This window comes from Eutrigla gurnardus, assembly GCF_963514095.1.
Source record: "Eutrigla gurnardus genome assembly, chromosome: 2".
Classification (NCBI taxonomy): Eukaryota; Metazoa; Chordata; class Actinopteri; order Perciformes; family Triglidae; genus Eutrigla; species Eutrigla gurnardus.
This window is the reverse complement of record NC_139916.1, coordinates 23,047,168-23,070,459: the sequence shown is the minus strand read 5'-3', so window position 1 is coordinate 23,070,459 and position 23,292 is coordinate 23,047,168. Positions and strand designations below refer to the sequence as shown.

The window sequence follows — 23,292 nt, the reverse complement described above, 5'->3', positions numbered from 1 at the left end:
CCCCTTTTGCCCCTCTCCCCTCGAAATATTTATGGATTAAAAATTATAACAAATATAGAACAAATTAAAACACTGAGACATTAACAATCAATCATCTGAAGAAATATTGTTTATAACGTTCCTATGGTGATTGGGTTTTTTTTTTCCTGTGTCGTGCGATTTGATTGGCTGGTTTGCACGCAGATGGTAGGCTGAATTTGACGTTCACGTTAGCGGTGGTTGATGCATAGCGGCTAGTTAGCGATTGTGTCAACAGAGCGAAATGGACCGATTTGTGATAGCCAAAAAGTGAATAAGAGTGGACGATGGTGGTGGTGATTTATGGACGCAGGACAGAGTGATGACGGACACGGAGGATGAGGATGAAAGCGAGGATGACGATGGGGCGGTAGTAGGTGAGGCGAACAGAGAAAGGAGGAGGAGGGGAGTGGAGAAGAGAGAAAGACAGCATTGGAGAGCGAGTGAAGCAGAGTTTAGAGGACAATAAGGGAGGAAGAGGAGAGGAAGACAGGAGTGGAGTGAGTGAGGAGGAGAAGAAGGGAGGAAGAGGAGAGGAAGACAGGAGTGGGGAGTGAGTGAGGAGGAGAAGAAGGGAGGAAGAGGAGAGGAAGACAGGAGTGGGGAGTGAGTGAGGAGGAGAAAGAGGGAGGGAGAGGAGAGGAAGACAGGAGTGGAGAGTGAGGAGGAGGAGTTTAGAGGAGAGGAAGACAGGAGTGGAGAGAGTGAGGAGGAGAAGAAGGGAGGAAGAGGAGAGGAAGACAGGAGTTGAGAGTGAATGAGGAGGAGTTTAGAGGAGAGGAAGACAGGAGTGGAGAGTGAGGAGGAGGAGTTTAGAGGAGAGGAAGAGGAGGAAGACAGGAGTGGAGAGTGAAGGAGAGGAGAACAGAAGGAGAGAGAAAACATATTTAGTGAGTTAAGAGACAGTTGTAAGAGTATACAACTATACACTGTGCTACAATTCTCAGTTACACTCTTGTAAATCCACAGATGTTCTCTGTGGTGGATTTGTATTGTTTTTTGTGCTTGTTGTTTGGCACTTCATTTCATTAAAAGTAGTTAAATATGCTTGTGTTTGTTTTATGATAAACGTTTAGTAACATGCATTCGACAATATGTAGTGTATCAGCACGGCCACGGGAACAGTACATCTATATCTATTATAGTATTATTTGTTGGTGTCAGAATTCACTAGCACCTCCTATAAACAATCGGACCCCCTCATTGCCCCCCCAATAATAATTTTCTGGTGCCGCCGCTGCACTACAGTATTCCCTTTTTTTGGTTATGATGGGTTTGTACTCCTCGTACAGTTCCATCAATAATTTTTGCTCTGGTCTTTTCTGCCATTTTCTCGATGATTCGACATTCACGGTTCTGGTCTGGCTTCATATCCCGTGAACGGCGTAACACATGACAACGTTAACCTGGCTTGAATTAGCCTCAACAAGGCGCGGCTGAAATGCGTTAATGGAATGGGTTTAGCCGCAAGTGGAAGTTGGCGTTAGTTCTAACCAGGCTTAACCAGGTAAGCACCGCTTTAATTAGCGAGTTTGGTGGAATACCCCTCAGATCATCAACAAGGACAAAACAATAGAAGAAAACAAAGAAATGGCTGAAAACCTGTTTTTCCCAAATGGGGTTTCTAAGAAAAAGAAACTTCTTTCTTCTTATTCTTGAAATTGAATCTTCTCAGATACAAGACATCTGTCTTGACATCTATCATCCATTTGATCCACATCACTGTGGATCAAATGTATGAAGGAAGCAGAGTTAAAATTCTCTTTGTACCAAACTGAGAATAGATGAGCTGTCCTCGGAGGTAGAGGAAGCCTCAAACCCATTTGCAGATCCGACAGAAAGGGAGCCACATTATTCAACTTGTACAAGATTTGGATGGCATTGAAGAGATCGACATCGAGATTATAAATGGGGCTAGAGCAAATGAAGATGTGCAGTTGGATGACACATAGCTATGGAATGACCAACTATCAGAGTCCAGGAGAACAGCAACTCACTTCTTGGAATGAAGACCTACTCTCACAGAGTCCAGGGGAACCCCAATCTGCTCCTGTTACACTGATTATTAGGAGGGGGCATTGCCTCACTGATCTAAACCCACAAACCCAGACAACACTGAAGTGTTAAGATGCGTCTACTAATGGAAAACTCAAAGAAGGAGAGGGTAGCGGTGTGTCAGGACTGCTTAACTGAGTTTTTGGAGGACTTTAATGAAAGGTGCACCTTGGGAGGGGATGTGAAAGTTCCCTTTATTAGTCATGATTATCAGTCTGAAGAGTGGCAGGCACTTGCCAGAATTTTAGTAGTAGGGTGGAGGATTGCACGTTATATCCCAGTGAAACTGGCTGCACCATTACTTGAAGATGTACACCACAACCATGAGTAGCTTAAAGGACATTTACTTGCAGTATGTGTCTGATCAGGAGAGAGAGGTCCTTCTGAAGGCTTTGGAGGACTTCAGCTTTGTTGACAGTGATGCACTGTTTGATTCCCTTGAATGCCCTTGAAGTACACAAGTGCCATCAGGTTCCTACCAAGGACAATCTGATCCCACTGCTGTCACAGATGGGACACAAGGCTCTCATACAAGCACCAATGTATGTAATTGAGTGTTGGCGTCCTATTATGGTGCACTTTGCAAGATGAGTCCAGGGTGTGGGTGGAAGAAGAGCTTGTAGTTTTTATAGATTGTTAATAGACTGCATATTATCCACTCATATCAGAGGAGGCCGTTGAGGTAGAAGAGAAAGCCAGCCATCACTGTTGTACACTAATTGCTCACACTTATTTTTTTACTATTTTACTTTACATTTGTTTACTTCTTTTATCATGCATTTTACTTTGCTGCACTGTCCCTTTTGTTGCTGTATATTTCCCAGATAATAATAAGAAACAAACATTAACCTTTATGCAGCTCCCTATTCCAGTATTTATAGGTGGATGATGTCCCTTATTGTAACATACAGGTCAAGTGCTTCTGACCTGCTCACTGGGAACATCAGGGGCCTGTACTACAAAGCAGGATTTGTGCTTAGCGAGGTAACTTAAGCGTTAACCCTGGGTTTTCCGTCCTACGACGCTGGTTCACTTCTTACCGGGGTAGATCGCCATGGTAACTTACGATGTGGAGCTAACCTGCTCCGGAGCAGGTTATGTTCCTGATAAGAGATCAACGTGGAGAAACACACCGCCGACTGACCAATCAGCTCTCTTGGGGCGGCGATATAAAAAAAAAGAAGCTCGGTGGATCGTGAGAGGGTCTCGTAGGTGAACTATAGAGTGTACTGAGACCGGCAAAACCCTTTTTCTGTCCCTGACGATGTTTTTTATGAGAGATACAGATTCTCATCGGAGGGAAAGACTTTTCTTTGTCAGCGTACAGCCTACTTACCACTTTGAATTATGTTTTTATATTTATTTGATTTGCTCCCAAGTCCGTTTTACACCGCCGGGATTGCAGCTGAAAGAATGAGGCTGATATTGTCATAAACCACGTTATAAGAATACATCCAAGCAACACATTAATCATTTTAAAGTTATATGTTTGGCCTTTTATTGCGGAAGGACATCGTAAGAGTTAAAGGGACGAGAGAGAGCGACGACATGATTTAAAAGACGCTCATAGCTGGACAGGTAAACCCTGGGTTGAGTTAACGAGTTGATAACCAGCTTCGTGTGACTGCTTATCTCCGATTGCCTTTGTTAGGGTTACTTAAAGGAGAAATCCGGTCATTTTTGACCCCATGTCCGTTGTCCTCAGGGTCATCCCGACTTATTAGAAGCAAAAAACCCAACAAAAATTGACGTTGCTTAGCCCGAGATCTGTACCTGCCTGGCAGCCTTCCAGACTCGCTACAATGCTAACCCATTGGGGCACCGTTGTATCTGCTTTCCTGGGCCCCAGAAAACAATTCCAAGACCTATGCAACACAGGTTGGGTCCGTACGAGACACCACGGCGCTCGTTTAGCACAAATAGTGTGGCAAAAGGACATAAATATGTGTGTTTTAGCATGAAATTACTCACCTCAAATCACCCCGTAGAGTAGACATTAGCAGTAGACAGCCGAGTGCCTGTCGTCCCTCCCAGTCACCGCAGAAACGAAAACGTTTTTCACGTAGTTTTGATTTTGTATCCATAAAGAAACGACTGAGCAGTGCAGTCGTCCTGTCCGTAATAAATCCATGAAGATGTTACGTCCATATGTATGACTGTTACAACATAGCAACATAGCTTCAGCTAGTAACGTGCCGGGTGCTCGTCCGTCCCAGTCACCGCAGAAACGAAGACGTTTTCCTCGTAGTTTTGATTTTGTATCCATAAAGAAACGACTGAGCAGTGCAGTCGTCCTGTCCGTAATAAATCCATGAAGCCGTTATGTCCATATGTATGACTATGTTACAACATAGCAACGATAGCTTACAGCTAAACAGTAGCCGGGAGCCAAAACAATGCAAGTCTCGCGCAAGTTCCCGTCTGCCGTCCTCACTCTGGAGCTGTTTTCAAGCCAGTACAGTGAAACATCTTGGACAGTCGCGCGAGGGTCACTTTGTTCTCACTCTGTTGATGAGAGACTGCAGTCTGCACGCGCGACACGCTACACGCGACACGCGACTCCCACTCATGCCGTCAACACAACTAGCCTACTGAGACTGCGCGAGATTTGTTGTCGCTGTAGCAGCTTCAACTGTCACAAAGGCTAAGCAATCTTACTATGTAGGCTAGCGCCAGTTACACTCTCATATGGACATGACGGCACTACTCGATGGAAAGAAGTTTGTCACTAGTGGCTTGAAAACAGCTCCAGAGTGAGGACGTCGGGAGACGGGAACTTGCGCGAGTCTTCCATTGTTTTGGCTCCCGGCTACTGTTTAGCTGTAAGCTATCGTTGCTATGTTTCTGCGGTGACTGGGACAGACGAGCGCCCGGAACGTTACTAGCTGAAGCTATGTTGCTATATTGTAACAGTCATACATATGGACGTAACAGCTTCATGGATTTATTACGGACATGACGACTGCACTGCTCGGTCGTTTCTTTATGGATACAAAATCAAAACTACGAGGAAAACGTCTTCGTTTCTGCGGTGACTGGGACGGACGAGCGCCCGGAACGTTACTAGCTGTAAGCTATGTTGCTATGTTGTAACAGTCATACATATGGACGTAACAGCTTCATGGATTTATTACGGACATGACGACTGCACTGCTCGGTCGTTTCTTTATGGATACAAAATCAAAACTACGTGAAAAACGTTTTCGTTTCTGCGGTGACTGGGAGGGACGACAGGCGCTCGGCTGTCTACTGCTAATGTCTACTCTACGGGGTGATTTGAGGTGAGTAACTTCATGCTAAAACACATATTTATGTCGTTTTGCCACACTATTTGTGCTAAACGAGCGCCGTGGTGTCTCGTACGGACACAACCTGTGTTGCATAGGTCTTGGAATTGTTTTCTGTGGCCCAGGAAAGCAGATACAACGGTGCCCCAATGGGTTAGCATTGTAGCGAGTCTGGAAGGCTGCCAGGCAGGTACAGATCTCGGGCTAGGCAACGTCAATTTTTGTCGGGTTTTTTGCTTCTAATAAGTCGGGATGACCCTGAGGACAACGGACATGGGGTCAAAAATGACCGGATTTCTCCTTTAAGCTGGATCTCTGAAAGATACCCTGGGTATGTTGAACTCGCTTCGTAGTACAGGGCCCAGGCCTGATTATTCCATTGTGATTGAGCACAAGTCAAACATGTCCACATCACATGATGTTAAGAACTTGCAGCTCTCTTTGCAAGTGTCCAAATCCACTGAGTGGAACAAGAAGGTCTTCAGCGCCCCACAGGTGAGGTGCCATGTACATGACATTGGGTATCCCTGCAGGGACATTAGTGTTTTTGGGGAGACGTATGCGATGTGCGTTCCAAATGTCCCTTATGCCATTTGAGAAACTAAGCATGTTAGCACTTAAACATGGTTATATTCTTGACACTGCTGTGGGGGGGTCAACACAAATGCACTGTATCAACGATTCATTCACTGAATCCCAATTGATACAAATTGATGAATTTACTCAACAATAAATTACCGCATGTTTGCTATAATAGGCTATAGCCTTATTAATGGCTTATTTGCTTTATGGAGTTCAATCACAGTAATTATTGTAAATCAAAGACCTTGTTATGCAAGGCATGCTTTGCACATCCACATACTTCCGCGCGGATGTAGTGAGCCACCGAGCAACAACTGTAAACTAAAAATAAAGCACTAAACTAGAAAATCAATCTTACCGTAGCATAATTTTCTGCAACATAATAAAGCATATGTGGCTACCAACACTACTCAACACTACTACGGTTAGCTACTTAAGTACCTGCCGTGCGTAAAAACGCACACAAATCATTCACCGTTAGTTGCCCCCTAAATAAAAAAAGAGCTTTCTATCTTTCTAGTTTTACAAGTTAGCCTTAAAGCGGGTGCACTTGGCAGCTCATTGCCATCAATCTGTAAAATGATGTGGATCATTTACATTGTAATAATTCTGAAATAACCCATCACGAAAACAAAGTATTGGAGCGGGGTGGGTTATGGCACGATCTGTGTTTAACTGCAGCTTACAATGGTCAGATTGCCATCATACAGTTTTACCTCAATGACTGCCGTGAAGCACAACTGGACAAGTGCTTTGTCCAGGAAATCGCTGGTGAAGAGCACTTTTCCTTAAATTCTCCCAGTTGTTGGATCCAGTATTCCACCCATTCCCCACCACAAGTCCCCACCAGCTCCCTATTCTCTGGTTAGCTGTGCTTGCCCCTGTTATGAAACTCCTTGCTCTGTCATCTTCATCATTTCGGCACAAATAATGTTGGATGTCTCTAAGCACAACATTCTCCATACCCATGTCGGTGCGTAAAAGCCGCCAGCCTGCTATATTGCTTCAACAAATGTAGCTTCCAATAACTCTTGGGTAATTGCTGGTGAAGGCTGGTATAATCCTACAGCTATATCCGTTGATGCACCCATTGATGCATATTCCATATGGCTTTAGTTTGTCATAGGAATCTACGTTTCATATAAAATTAGGCCCTTTTGAAAAGTACTGCCTCTGGCTGAGACGTTGTTTTAGGCGTGCTTGAGAATTGACTGGGTCGAGCAGAGAAAGAACCTCTCAGGTCTTCTCTCCTGACGTGGATACCTCGCTTCAAACACTTTGTATACATACAGCGGTACCGTGTAGTTTTCCGGGGCCTTTGAGTTGACCAGTTATAAAATCGATAGCATCCCCCAAATCAGAATATTTCCGACGATATACATAGTCCACAAGCTCTCAAAAGCCTCTGGATTATCTTTTACTGACTAATAATCCCTTGCAAAGCAAATGTTGACAAAATGTCATAGTGCATCCCAAAGCCAAAGCACATTTTAATTAAAGAGTCTCTGGGCTCCATGCTACCTAAAGTAGTGTATCTCGTGCCCATCAAAGCAAACAATACACCTACAGATATTCACTGTTGTGCGGCTACATGGAAGCCCTGCAGGGGCGTTATTGCACACCTTTTTGGGAGTGCGTGTGAATCCACTTCCTGTATTTTTCTCTCTCTCTCTCTCTCTCTCTCTCTCTCTCTCTCTCTCTCTCTCTCTTGCTCTTTTGGTTCAGTTTTCATTTTCTATTTTGATAGGGGTGGAGAGCTGGGTTAGTACGGCCCATTGCAAGGTTGACCCAGTATCTTCCCCATCTTTTGTTCTGTTTGGCTGGGGTCCCCAACTGCTTTTGTTTCTCTACTTTGAGTACATTGTTTCGTATTTTTCTTGATCCTGTATAAAATACATTGTTTTTTGATACAAAAGAGTCTGGCAACCTGTATATGTTTCGGTTTTGCCTTTTATTGTTTAGGGAGACCATACACCTATACACAATGTTCTGTTAGAACTAAGACTTATGGATGGCATAAGAGGGTTAAACAGGGAACAAAAATGTGTCACTTTTGCTCTCATTTATATACAGTACCAGTTAAAAGTTTTCACACAGCTTCTCAGTAAATGTTTTTTCTTTGTTTTCATTTTCTACATTGTAGAGTCATATTAAAGACATAAAAACAATAAAGGAACACATGTGGAATTATGTAGTAAACAGAAAAGTGTTAAACAAATATGTTTTATATTTTAGATTCTTTAAAGTAGCCACCTTTTGCTTTGGTGACAGCTTTGGACACAAATTCATGCAGTACTCATCTGGAATGGTATTCCATTACAGGTGTGCCTTTTGTGTAATTTCTTGACTTCTTAATGTGTTTAAGACCATACATTATGTTGCAGAGTTAGGGTTAGTACACAGTTCTTTACAGTGAATAGCCCTGATCGACAGCTGTCCTAATCCAAAGTATGGCCAGAACCACTCAACTTAGTAAAAAGAAATGACAGTCCATCATTATGCAGTGTGACATGAAGGTCAGTCAATCAGAAACATCTGAGTGTATATTTGAGTTTATACTCAAGTGCAGTCGCCAAAACCATCGAACGCTATGATGAAAGTGGCTCTCGTGAGGAACGCCCAGGAAAGGAAGACAACGAGTTACCTTTACTGCAGAGGATAAGTTACCAGCCTCAGAAACCACAAATGAACAGCACCTCAGGTTACATCCAACTAAATGCTTCAGAGTTCAAGTAGCAGACACATATCAACATCACTGAGGAGATTGTGTGAATCAGGCCTTCATGGCTGAATTGCTGCAAAGAAGCCACTACTGAGGAAGAACAAGAAGAAGAGAATTGCTTGAGGTGAGGGGATGGTTTCTACATGTGTGGTTCCCACCGTGAAGCACTGAGGAGGAGGTGTGATGGTGTGGGGGTGTTTTGCTGGTGACAGAGACCTAAACCCAATTGAGATTGTTTGGGATGAGTTAGAACTCAGAGTGAAGGCAAGCCCGCAAGTGCTCAACACCTCTGGGAACTCCTTACAGAGTGTTGGAAACCATTCCAGGTTACTACCGCATGAATCTGATTGATAGAATGCCAAGAGTGTGCAAAACTGTCAATGAAGCAAAAGGTGGCTACTTTGAAGAATCTAAAATATAAAACATTCTGGTTTGTTACACACTTGTTTGTTTACTACATAATTCCATGTGTTCCTTCATAGTTTGTATGTCTTCAATATGAATCTACAATGTAGAAAATAATGAAAATAAAGAAAACCCATGTCCTGAGAAGGTGTGTCCAAACTTTTTACTGGTACTGTACAGTATACTGTATATTAGGGGTGGGACGATACGGGTAACTCACGATTCGATACTGTGACGATATTTGGGCCACGATAACGATAATATCACGATACACGATATCTGCGATATTCGATATATTGCAAGAAATTTCATCAACGATATATCACGATATGTGACTGAAAAAGAAAAAATATGCATAAAAAATAAATTCCACAACTTCGTACGATGTACAAATGAATAAACACTGTCCAGCTGGACACATTAAAGTGCATGAACATTAATAACATGTCTTATGTAAACCAGGACAGTGCTTTCTGATACTGAAAAGTCAGTAGCAACTTGTTTTATGTAAACTTGGGCCCGTTTTAGTTGAACAATAGCTAAACAAGATAAGAATAACATCAGAATTAAATGCAATATTGGGCACATTTCAGTATGCAACCAATTATGTGCAGAGTTATGTTCACCCATCCAGTACCTGGGAAGTCGGGCCTCATGCCCTCAGAGCTGGGTGAAAACCGCTTGGAGCTCACAGCAACACCGGGCAGCACACGGCTCCGCGGATCCACACATGAGGACCCTCCGGCGGACGGTAAACACGCGCCGCCCGGAATCCTGCCCGTAAATAGGCAATCGAGCCCGGCCGAAAAGTGGGTCCTCATGCCCTCAATGCTTAGTGTTGCGCTTGAAGCTCATAACAGCACCGGCCAGCACACGGCCACGCTTATGCGGCGTTCACACCGGACGCGATAGACGCGAATACAATCGCGTGAGACGCGTGTATCGCGCCGCTTGATCATTTTGGACTATTCGCTTCATTCGCGTCATTCGCTTCATTCGCTTCATTCGCGTCATTCGCTTCATTCGCTTCCTTCGAGTCATTCGCGCATGACGCTCATTTTTGAACCGGTGCTGCTCTAGCGGGGGAAACGAGGGCAGCGCCGGCGGGGAGCCGGCGGGTCACGTCGGCGGACCCTCCTCCTCCGCCTCGGGGTACCCGATGCCAGAGTCCGTGAGTCCGTGAGTCCGTGAGCCTCTAAACTCTAGCGCGCTGCTCGGAATCCTGCCCGTAAATAGGCAATCAGACCGGGCAGCGGGCGGCCCCCGCGGATCCGCTCCGGAGAACCGTAAACTCTTAGACGCACCGACGGGAGTCTAAAAAAACCCGTAGACCCAAAATATCTATATTTGCCGTCAGTGTATCGATTTATTTATTGCGACAGAGAGCACAACAATATATTGCAATATCGATTTTTTCCCCACCCCTACTGTATATATACAAAGGTAAAATATGAGTTATTATACTGAAGTGATTTGTTATTATTATATAGTTGATAATGAATGAATTATACAATCATACAATATCTGAAAAATATAACACCAAATTTCTCATTTGGCAGTGGTATCCCGCTCACTCCGTTAACATCTCAGCCCTCGTCTGAAGATAAAGATGGATGAAAGGAAACATGGTTATAACTTCCATACAGTTCAGAGTCCTGAGACATCAGCTCTGATACTAGATTATAGTTTGTACTTACAATTAATTGGTCCGAAGGAGACGACATCGAGATCATCTGGTCCTACAGAGCGATATGTCCTTCTTCTACAAATCTGTGAGGTGAGAGGAAGTAGAATGATTAGACACCTATACCCAGCGTTTGGATACAAACCATCCACTGCTGATTGGTTATTTTGAGTGAGAGTATGAGCGTCTGACTCACTGGAACACAGTTTTGGCTCCTCTTGTCACACAGGCGTAGTCTGCAGTGGAAGAAGATGTCTCGCTGGCCACCAATAAGAGGGAAGAAGAGGGCCGAGAAACGAGCACGGAGAGACAGGCCATTCTCAGTCACTGACACACGCCGCGGGTCAGTAGGACAACTGGCAAAGATGTCAGATTGAGTCATTAGGACCGTTACACATAAACACATCACATTTTCCAGTCCATCTAAATTAGGGGAGACACCTACCCGGAATGAATTAGAAAGTGTCGCATGAGGTCCTCTGGGTTTGAGGTGTAAGTGGTATAGCAGTTCTCCAGAACAACAGCGAAGCTTGGATCACTCTCAGACACAAGCACTTGCATATGCAGGGCAGAGCCCACTGGCAGGGTGATTCTACCCGCTGGGTAGCTAGATGAATAGGTGGCGTCACTGAAAAGACTCATGTAGGCTGAGGCTTGGCGACCTGACCCTGTGATCCCCCTGTGGCTGTTAAGAAAGAGACAATAAGAGATGTATTTCACCATTGCAATATCATTGCAATTCAATTCAATTTTATTTATCGTGTCATATCGCATCAATATCTCAGGACACTTCACATATTGAGCAGGACTAGAATACGCTCATGATTTTCAGAGTTAATACATTTTCAAAGTCCCAACATCAACCAGGAGCAGGCACTACAGCGACAGTGGCTTGTTATAGTCAAGGAATAAAATACAAGACTCACAGATATGGTCTGATTCCAGCAATCAGGCTACTTATAGTTTCCAAGGGATAGACACAGGAGAATGGAACGATCACAGGTTGAACGAAGGAGCCGTTATTTGGAGGGTAGAAAAACAACGAGTTGGAGTACATGGCATGGGTGGTGTTGGTCTGAAAGGGAAAAAAAAGGAATTTATTACCTGTCAGATCTATAATCAGTCACCTTGAGTAAAACCCGGATGACCTTGATTTAAGATCTTAAGTAAAGATATTTACAGTGTAAAATCAGTCACACTCCCTCTCATACCATTAATCTTTGTCAGTGTTGGGAAAAGACAATTGGGTGAGGTCATATCATGGCTGACACTTCTTGATGACTTCCTGATAAAACCAACCTAATACGTTAATTGTCATCTGTGAACCCTCATAAATCCTCATTTATGTATTTCACGATTTATTTCTAAAGCATATTTATTTATGTACTTATGTATGTTTCTGAATTTAATATTGACTTTAATTGCATTCCATAAGTATGCGTATGATGCAGCACACTAGCAGACACAAACTTGGTGAATTATGAACAGGTAATGATTCAATATCTGTGCTTAATACTGATGGTCTAGGATGATGTATTTTTGTAGGCCAAATCGGAAATTAGCATCGTCCTGGTTCCTATCACAAAAAGTCAATGAAATGTTTCCACTGAATTACATACTATTGCAAAAATGTATTGCAAACACATTAATCATACTTAATCATGTGTTGAGCAACACAATCTTCAGAAATGATTACCACTTTTAAGATTTTTTAAGCATTAATTCAATCGGCAGGAGTATACAGCTGATGTTCAGGCATCTAGACAAAAAAAAACGTCTGATAGTGCAAAACAAAATGCCCAGGTTTCAGGACTCATTCCTGCAGCACTGTGTGTTCAGGCCTAACGTGAAGCCAGCTGCAGACAAAGTCTGGAAAGATGGCATAAGATGCGTTCATTCAAATTGAGTGAACTTAAGAGCATGTGTCTGCACCAGTTCAAAACGTTTCAACTTGAATTAGGGGAATTTGCTTCATAATACAGAGATGAGAGGGGAAACGAGGGATACAAAATTATTGTGTGGATGATTACACACTTGAATGGTGGCAGCATTGTACGAAGCAAATGTGGCGTACCACAAAAGAAGGAGATACTCCATTTGCCCGCCCACCAGTGTGGTGTAGGGTGTATGTATGTGCACGCACACCTGCAGTGGTAAACTGGGTACCAAAACGCAGTACCAGTATGGCACCGGTTCCGAAGTAAACAGTAGTAACCATACTGAATAAGAACGAAAATTTCGGTGCCGCCCCCTGGAGATACGGCGTCAACGTTTTGATGTTTTTTGATTAAACCAAAGTTTGCAAACGTGATTGACATAACGAGAGGGCGGAATTATTTTTTAACGTGCGAAGATTTCGGACAAAAAAAACCCAGACTCAGTGTGCAAAGGCCTTTTGCATATACACACACGCACGCACACACACACAATCTCACTCCTCTGCACTAAGTAGAAATTTTGAATTCAATAAATAGTTTTATTTGTACAAATGTATGTCTTATCAGGTTGTATATCCGCTTTACCCATCCCCCATTCCCGCTGCTGCTGTAGCCTCAGCCAAAATCTCACTCTGAACTCAAAACTTGAGAGCCCTGTATTACTTTTAGCTAAAGTTTTAAGATGGAGATTTGATTACCTGGTAGTAATCTCCACATTATTCTCCAGTATTATTATATCGTTTGATACAGTATTTTATATAATGTAAATTGTGTGAATTGTATTTAATAATAGTTTATTCATATGTTTGTGTGTATACTATTGTTTTAAGATAATTACATTCAATTTGGCTCTGGAAATAAAAGGCCAATGTTTTTTGACAAAGTGTGCGCATTATGAAGTTTTTAAGTACCGGTTCAAGTACCGTTTAAGCACCGGGCCATTTAAAAAATACGGAGTAGCCTAGTCACCGGTATCCGAATAACACCCACCCCTAGTTGTAAAAGAGAAGAAAGCGGACTGATGAGATGCTGTAAGGGGAGCACTGTCTTAAATTTCCACAGTGCTGTCAATATACATACTTGCCTGGTACATAGAGTCATTCTTCTTCCATGTTGTGAGGCGCAGTGGTCTGGCACGTTATTTTTATTTAATAAAATTAAAATAACGTTATTAAAATAATTTAATAAAAGACCTGCATTTTGCTTCATTTTTTTTTTCATTCAAATGACTCAAATCCCCAAAGTCTCCATTGTTAATAATTGAATGTTGCAATTATGTTTTTATGCCCAGGCAAAAGTTAGGCATAGGCCCTATACATTTCCCCAGGGCGGAATGTTCATAGTTCAGCTGATGATACAATCACCGTTTTCAAGAATCACACACTTCTCTATCAGAGCCCATCAAAATGTCTATGTTGTCAGTATTAAAAAGTAAATCTCACCATCAATATAGTTCCACAGATGCCAGCCTGACGTGGCACTTGGTACCACAAAGTATTATTACGCACTCTGTAGCTTGAACATTGAGGGCTTGCCAGGTGACCAGAGGCTATGTTCAAACCAGCAGACAGCAGTGTGTCCAACTGCACACCTACTTCAAGCTGGTGACGGGAGCAAATGAGCTGAGAGGCCTGGAGTAGAGGTTGTTGTTCTGAAACACCAAAGAAAATATCAAGAGCAGGATGGATTTCAAGTAACTTTGATTTGCCTGTAAGATGTCAAAACGTTCCAAAAAAAAAAAAATGTAAACGCTATCTGCACTGTGAAATATAAAAATATACCTTCACAGATGACAGCAGCATCCTCAAAATGATGACAATTGTGGAAACCGAATCCCCGGTGAGGACAGTCTCTTATTGATGACTCATTTCCTGTACACTGAAGGTCGTCTAACCAGATTGGTCCACTTCCCTGTCCAAAATGTGCATGTCCTGGTGCCGACAGAGGCCTGCCACAGCCCAGCTGGCGACAAACCACCTGAGCATCATTCAAATCCCAAATGTCATCACACACTGTTCCCCAACGTCCATTGTGCAAGATCTCCACTCTTCCAGAGCAGCTGCTGGTAGAGTTGACTAGTCTCACTTTGGGAGATTCTGGTTGAGAAGAAAGAAATGTCTGTCAACTCACATGGCAACTGCAGGTTGCAATTGCTGCAGCATTAAGGAAAAGCTCCATTTCTTAATGTAATTGTAATCAATTAATTTTTGTCCAGATCTTTTGTCTACCAAAATATACTTCAGATACAATCTTGTGTAGAGTGAAGGGGAAGATATAACTTGCCTGAACTGTAGGGTTCTGTGATACGCTGTGTGCTATAATATTCCTGCAATAGATGTAATCTAGGGGTGAAAGTAATAAGAGGTAAAGAAATATAAAGTATGGCAGGAAACTAAGTATAAACTGTACCAGATGAATCCAGGTACATGAGCAGTTGATACACAGGATACTGGTCAGAGTGCTGCAGGGATAATGTATTTTTGTAGGCACTTCTTCCCTCGACAAAAAGCCAATTTTTTTTTTCACTGAGTTTTGGGATTATTGCAGAAAACTACTAGACTACAGATTTAGTTCAGCAACATAATCTTCACAAATGAACACCAGTTTTAGGACTTTTTCAGCATAAATGCAATTGGTAGAAATATAAAGCTAATGTTAGGCTATAAACAAACTACCAGACATTTGCATGACTTCAACTCACCAAGACTTCAGCGTGATCAGATTAAGTAGTCACACTTAACCGCCTTTATTAAGAATTGTAAATGCTTAAAGATTCACGAGTTGCATATTAACTGATGTTTTTTATGTTGTAGAACAAAATTTGCATTCACCACAATTGCATATCAAGTAAATAGACATATTGAAAATTGCCCTAGATCACACGAATGACGTGGATGACATGTTGAAAATATGTCAACTCAAGCAAATAATTTGTATCTGGGACTTAACAACATGTACAAAGAAACATGGTCAGTGTCTGCATAACGGTAAGGGTAGCTTGGATTGTTTTGGTGATCAAGAGATCAGACATTTTCATGTTGCAAGTTTTTTGGAGGGCAGCATCGTTCCTGCAGCAATTTACTTTGTCACTGTACTGTAGAGTCAATTCGCTGGTTATATTAGAGCAGGCATCACCAAATGGTGAACCCCGGTCTGGAACCCTGGCCAATCTGATAAATTCAAGAGAATTGATCATTTTCATAGAGCCCTTTTTTTTTTTTTTTTATGGTCACGGCTATAGACAGTGGGTGCAGCAACTCCAGTTAATACGACAATGATTTCACTCAATTGAGCCAATTAAATTGTTTGTTTACCCTCAGTGCACCAGAGAGAGCAAGATAAAAGAGAAAGACAGTAATGGCAGGCAGCATGGCTTGCTCCAAGAGAAGGAAGTTTGATGTGGAAAACCGTTGTTTTCAAGATGAAAGGACGGAAAATGTATGTTCAGTCTTCTGGCAGGCAGTTCAAAACCCATGTGCCTCATGTGCTATGAAAACGTGGCAATAATCAAAAGTGGCAATGTGAAGCGCCACTACGAAACAAAGCACAGATCTTTTAAGCAAAGTTATCCACTGAAGAGTGAGCTGAGGACAAGCAAAATAACTGAACTGCAAGCCCATATGACAGATCTACCCGACTCATACGCATTCATTTACAGCCTAGCACATGCAAACAAATGTTCACTGAAGGTATCATGGATCACATGCCCATTTCTCTCATTAAGAAAAGTATATATATATGAAGTGAAAATGCTCAAGGATTTTTCTCTTTTTTTAGAAGAGCCTTTTTTTTATATTTATTGTTTTCTGAATAAGTAGACTTGTTTTTACTTGAAATGTAGGCCTCAACTTATTTAGGCTGGGACTTCTTTGATTTATTTTATACTGAGGTTTCTGTTTTTTTTAACTTGAAATATAGGCCTTAGATGAATTCGACTGGGACTACTTGTTGTTGGTAAATAGCTAGTTGATTACTCTACAAATGTTGAATGTTGAGAATATTGTTGAAACCATATGGAAATGTGGGGTAGGCTAAGACACAAGTTGGACTTTGTGAGGTTCGGACCTTTTACTTAAAGAAAATTTTAGTAACTGGACCTCAGTGACTTTTAATTGAATACCCCTGTATTAGAGCAAAAACAAAACTATATATGTAGATGTGTGCAGTTACCTTCACAGATGACACCGGCATCCTCTCTGTGAATGCAGTTGTGGTCCCCAAACCCTTGATGGGTACAGTCTATTATTGATAACTCATTTCCTGAGCAGCGAACATTGTCCAACCAGATTGGTCCATTGCCTGGTCCGAAATAAGCACTTTGCTTTGCTGACAGAGCCATGCCACAGCCCAGTTGCCGACAGACCACCTGAGCGTCATGAATATCCCAGCTGTCATCACACACAGTCCCCCAACGTCTGTTGTGGAAGATCTCCACTCTGCCAGAGCACCTGCTGTTAGAGTTGACTAGTCTCAGTCGAGAACTTGGTTGTGTTGTTAGAATTGTGGTTGGAGCAGATGTGGTTGGAGCAGGTGTGTTTGGAGCAGGTGTGGTTGGAACAGGTTTGGTTGTTGTGGTTATACCTGGTTGAAGTGAAGGAAAAATATTCGTCAACCCACATGGCACCTGCAGGTTGCAATTGCAGTAGCAAGCAAAATCCCAATTTTTACAATATCACTGTAGTTCATGCTTTATTCCCTCCACTATTCCGTTCTTTTATTTGGAAATAAATGTTCTGAACACAACTAGGGCCCTAGCTTCGTAGACCAGGCGCAGTCGGCGTGCAGCGCACCTGCACCACGCCGACGGGGTGTGTCCGCCTGGACTTTGCAAATTTCGTGCACCGCACAGGCTAGCACAGGCACTCCTCCCGTCACTCCCACCCGCGCAAGTGGGAAGAGGGAGGAGAAGAAGGCGTGAGTGGGAGACGAGGAGGAGACAAGGCGTGGAGTGGGATAGACACAGCCGATTCAGATCTTCACCAATCAAATGAGCTCCTCTCCTCTCCTTTAATGGAGAGGAGAATGGATGAACTTGGAGCTGCAGTGCAAGTTCCGTCACTTGACAACCCAATGACAGAAGCAGCGCTGCCACTCCCACCATGCGCATCACGCGCTGTGCGTGCGTATAGTCATAATAATTATAATGATGATATTATATCACTATAGAAATTGTAGGCACATTTTAGGCATGTCTATCACAAAACAGGGTCAGGGCGCACAGCAGTAGACATAATAGTGGAGAACCCGGTGCCTACACGAGCCGGCGGGGCCATTCATCATCATCATCATCACTGTCTTCATCATCTGCGCTCCACAGCTGCACCAGATTCCCCATCCAACACCAGAACGGCGGGACACCGGGACCTCGCGCGCCGCTCAGACCAGCTGCAGCCCCAACTCCGGTTCCAGCTCGCGGCAAAGTTGCGCATCTCTCCACGGACACGGACAACAGGCTGCCGAGGTGCGAGACCACCGCACAAGCAGAACATGATCCCCAAAAGTGCTGTATTTTTTTTTTACGATTTTTTCAGGCATAGACGCATCTTATTAGCAGTCGATAATTGTGAAAAACAGGAGAGAGAGAGGGCGGTGTGACATGCAGCAAAAGACCTTCGGACGGCATTCGAACCGGGGACGGCGGCGTATGCGTACGTGTTACATACATGGCATGCACTCCGCCACCTGCGCGCCCCTAAATCACTGTTTTTTTGGGTAGGGGGGGCTGAGAGGGATGTGAACTCATTAGTTTGCATCACAGTTTCATCTGTGTTAATTGAGTCAGGCTGAGTTTCCGTTTCGCGTGCCATCCGCCTTTGATCTGAAAATCTATATAGATATAAATTCATGTGTTGATTCAATTAGTTGCATTAAATAGTGTTTGTTGTGATTATTTATTGCATTTAAATGTGTCTGGAACTGTGGAAACCTGCCTGTGAGGTCTTGGTGACATGTGCGCGCTGCGCGCCGGTGAGCCAAACTGGCACTCCGCCAGCTGTAATTCGCCTTGCGCCAAGAGTAGACCAGGTTAGAGCTGGCGGGCTTTCAGCGCAGTCTCCGCGAGGCTTTTTGCCACAAAACTTTTTTCACTTTCACTGCATCAACCTTTTCAACGACTTCAGACCTAACAATAGATATAAAGCTTATTATAATTATTATTATTTTATGTTTTAGGCCCTTTTTTCATACAAAAATGCCTAATTTATTGCAAAAAACTAAATATGCAATATTTTCCAAAAATGTACAGTCAACATCAAAAACAAGTAAAAGATAACACGTCCAAAATAACACTATAACATATTATAACACTGACTTCATAAACACTGGACAACTATTTACACAAAACACATGGAAACAATAACATTCTACCACAGCATATTTATAAACAGAAGTCACATAGTTGATTCAAATGTGCCTGGCACACTGCTCACGCCACTGAGACGGCCCTCCTCACAGTGACTGAGTCCCTGCGAGACGCCAGAGTCTCATCCCACTCCACCAAATCCTCCTCTCCACCCTGGCTGAACTTGGCATCACTGACTCTGCTCTAACCTGGTTCACATCATACCTGACAAAACGCACCTTTCAGGTCACATGGAATGGCTCTATGTCCAAACCCTGTTCTCTGGACACAGGTGTCCCTCAAGGCTCAGTATTAGGACCACTTCTGTTCTCACAATACGCCAGATCACTAGGCTCTGTAATCACATCACATGGATTCTCCTACCATTGTAACGCAGACGACACCCAGCTATTCCTCTCTTTTCCCCCAACCTCTGACCCTCACATTGCCACTCGCATCTTGGAATGTCTGGCAGACATCTGTCTGGACAACTGCACATCACCTCAAGCTTAACCTGAATAAAACCGAACTCCTCTTCATCCCGGGGAAAGACTGCCCTCGCATGGACCTGTCGGTCACTGTCGAGGGCATCACAGTATTGCCTTCCTTGACTGCGAGGAACCTGGGTGTAATCCTTGATGACCAACTATCCTGCACCCCCAACATCACTGCTGTGGCCCCGATCCTGCAGATTTGCCCTCTACAATATCCACAGGATTCGGACTTTCCTCACAAAGGATGCAACGCAACTCCTGGTCCAAGCACTGGTCATCTCCCACCTTGACTACTGCAACTGTCTCCTGGTTGGACTCCTGGCCTCAGCGACTAAACCATTGCAGCGTATCCAGATCGCTGCAGCACGCCTTGTCTTCAATCTACCCAAATTCTCCCATGTGACCCCCCTCCTCCGTGACCTCCACTGGCTCCCCGTTGCAGCACGTATCCAATTCAAGATGATGGCACTGGCCTTCAAGGCCATCATTGGAACGGCACCCATCTACCTTCAAACACTGGTCAAACCACACGCCCCGACGCAAGCACTTCGCTCCTCTACTTCAGCTGGCCGGCTGGTACCACCTTCGCTGAAATCAAACAAATGTCGCTCAGCAAAGTCCAGACTCTTCTCTGTTCTGGTCCTCAGTGGTGACTATTTTTTAGCTCTTACTTTATCGGCAATGATATGTTGTGGTTTCTTTGTTTCTTTCTTTTGACAAATGTACTTATTGTAAGTCACTTTGGACAAAAGCGTCTACTAAATGACCTAAATGTAAATGTAAATGTAATACCACACAGCCAATAGTACAGAGGAGGGTCTCTTTTGATCAAGAAACCAAAACATAAACAAATCCCCACTGGCCTTTCGGATTTGAATTTCACAGACACACACAAACATACACACACACATACACACACACACACTCAATCACATTCACACCACACTTTTATACCAATCCCAACACACCCACACCATATTTGAGCCGTTATGCATTTTGCAGAATACGAACTAGGCTCCTATTGTGACACTGTGCTCTGATCTCAGGCTGCCCCTCATGACTGTCTGCTGGACAAATGACCAGTCTGACCAGGCTGCAAACTATTTGTACTATGCAGGCACCGGGTTCTCGCATTATGAGAAGATCTCATCCCACTCTCGCCTTCTTCTCCTCCCTCTTTCCCACTTAAGCGGGTGGGAGTGACGGGAGGAGTGCCCGCGCTAGCCTGCGCGGTGCACGAAACTTGCAAAGTCCAGGCGGACACACCCCGTCGGCATGGTGCAGGTGCGCTGCACGCCGACTACGCCTGGTCTACGAAACTAGGGCCCTGTGTGTGGTTAGCTCTACTGCCCCCAGTGGTTTGAGGAAGTCAGCACACCTCAAACCTTTTTTTTCTGTTATTTTGAAGGGAGAGGCTTGGGAAGTCACATTGATGCTGGCTTTAGAGAAAATAATTACAGTTTCAAAAACCAAATTTTATGGTTTTATAATGGGAGTTAATGGGCCCGCCACGGTCCCAAAGATAGCACGTGTGTTAGTCTGTTTTATTATATATTCTATACATCTTGCAATCAAGGGGATGAAAAAAAAAGTTTTGAAAATTAAAAGAAAGTCCTTGGAAAAGTTTCACAAAAGTAGGCTTTAAACTGACAGAGATATTGATAATCAAATATCAGTTGTACCACAACGGTCCCGCAAAGTGCGTCTCACTGGAGTGGTCGGAGTAGGTGTGGTTGGAGAAGGTGTGGTCGGAGTAGGTGTGGTTGACGCATGTGTGGTTGGAGCAGATGTGGTTGGAACAGGTGTCGTTGTTGTGGTTATTTCTGGTTGAAGTGAACGAAAAATATTCGTTAACCCACATGGCACATGCAGGTTGCAATTGCAGAAGTAGCAAGCAAAATCCAAATTTTTACAATATCACTGTAGTTCATGCTTTAATCCATCCACTATTCCGTTCTTTTATTTGGAAATAAATGTTCTGAACACAACTAAATGCTGTAGTTGTATATTTTTGCTTATAGCAGTGGAAGAGGATGCCCATTCTCTATTGTATAAATTAGACTTCAGAGACTTCAATTATAGTTGTAAATGTGTCTCATTGTTGTAAACAAAAATGACTATTCTGTATATGAGTATCGGGATATAAGGTTCCTTCTCTATTTTAATATTCCCAATACAAACTGCAGTGTACTGAGAGTGTGCAACACATTTACCTTCACAGGTGACACCAGCATCTTCTGGATGAGAACAATCATGGATCCCAAATCCCCCATGAGCACAGCGTGATATCGATAACTCATTCCCCAAACACCCAACTTCATCTAACCAGATCTGACCCCCGCCCTGTCCAAAACGTGCATTTCCTGGTGCTGTCAGAGCCCTGCCACAGCCCACCTGTCGACACACCACATGGGCATCATTCAAATCCCAATTGTCGTCACACACTGTCCCCCAACGGCCGTTGTGGAAGATCTCAACTGTGCCAGAGCAGCTACCATTAACCTGGCCAAGTCTCACTGGAGAGATTGGAGCAGGAGTGGTTGGAGTAGTTGTGGTTGGAGTAGGTGTGGTTGGAGAAGGTGTGGTCGGAGTAGGGGTGGTTGGAGAAGATGTGGTTGGAGTAGGTGTGGTTGACGCAGGTGTGGTTGGAGCAGATGTGGTTGTTGTGGTTATTTCTGGTTGAAGTGAAGGAAAAAATATTCGTCAACCCACATGGAACCTGCAGGTTACAATGACAGAAGTAGCAAGCAAAATCCAAATTTTTACAATATCACTGTAGTTCATGCTTTAATCCATCCACTATTCCGTTCTCCTATTTATAAAGAAATGTTCTGAACACAACTAAATGCTGTAGTTGTATATTTTTGCTTATAGCAGTGGAAGAGGATGCCCATTCTCTATTGTATAAATTAGACTTCAGAGACTTCAATTATAGTTGTAAATGTGTCTCATTGTTGTAAACAAAAATGACTATTCTGTATATGAGTATCGGGATATAAGGTTCCTTCTGTATTTTAATATTCCCAATACAAACTGCAGTGTACTGAGAGTGTGCAACACATTTACCTTCACAGGTGACACCAGCATCTTCTGAATGAGAACAATCATGGATCCCAAATCCCCCATGAGCACAGCGTGATATCGATAACTCATTTCCCAAACACCCAACTTCATCTAACCAGATCTGACCCCCGCCCTGTCCAAAACGTGCATTTCCTGGTGCTGTCAGAGCCCTGCCACAGCCCACCTGTCGACACACCACATGGGCATCATTCAAATCCCAATTGTCGTCACACACTGTCCCCCAACGGCCGTTGTGGAAGATCTCAACTGTTCCAGAGCAGCTACCATTAACCTGGCCAAGTCTCACTGGAGAGATTGGAGCAGGAGTGGTTGGAGTAGTTGTGGTTGCAGGTGTGGTTGGAGAAGGTGTGGTCGGAGTAGGTGTAGTTGGAGAAGATGTGGTCGGAGTAGGTGTGGTTGACGCAGGTGTGGTTGGAGCAGATGTGGTTGTTGTGGTTATTTCTGGTTGAAGTGAAGGAAAAAATATTCGTCAACCCACATGGAACCTGCAGGTTACAATGACAGAAGTAGCAAGCAAAATCCACATATTTACAATATCACTGTAGTTCATGCTTTAATCCATCCACTATTCCGTTCTCCTATTTATAAAGAAATGTTCTGAACACAACTAAATGCTGTAGTTGTATATTTTTGCTTATAGCAGTGGAAGAGGATGCCCATTCTCTATTGCAGAAATTAAACTTC

The 23,292-nt window shown here is 43.4% G+C and overlaps 1 protein-coding gene across 1 annotated transcript; it reads right to left on the bottom strand.

The window, feature by feature from the left end:
• Nucleotides 1-10,640: 10,640 nt before the first annotated feature.
• On the bottom strand, nucleotides 10,641-23,158 carry LOC311027664 (scavenger receptor cysteine-rich domain-containing protein DMBT1-like; the record flags this gene model as incomplete). The annotated part of the gene is made up of 11 exons (XM_084031785.1): nucleotides 10,641-10,666; nucleotides 10,767-10,839; nucleotides 10,950-11,109; nucleotides 11,199-11,438; nucleotides 11,680-11,828; nucleotides 14,133-14,341; nucleotides 16,861-17,271; nucleotides 21,207-21,347; nucleotides 21,738-22,199; nucleotides 22,591-23,049; nucleotides 23,149-23,158. 11 exons carry the CDS (start codon nucleotides 23,156-23,158, stop codon nucleotides 10,656-10,658), a joined length of 2,325 nt encoding a protein of 774 aa, XP_083887911.1. The 3' UTR covers nucleotides 10,641-10,655.
• Between the last annotated feature and the right edge of the window lie 134 nt (nucleotides 23,159-23,292).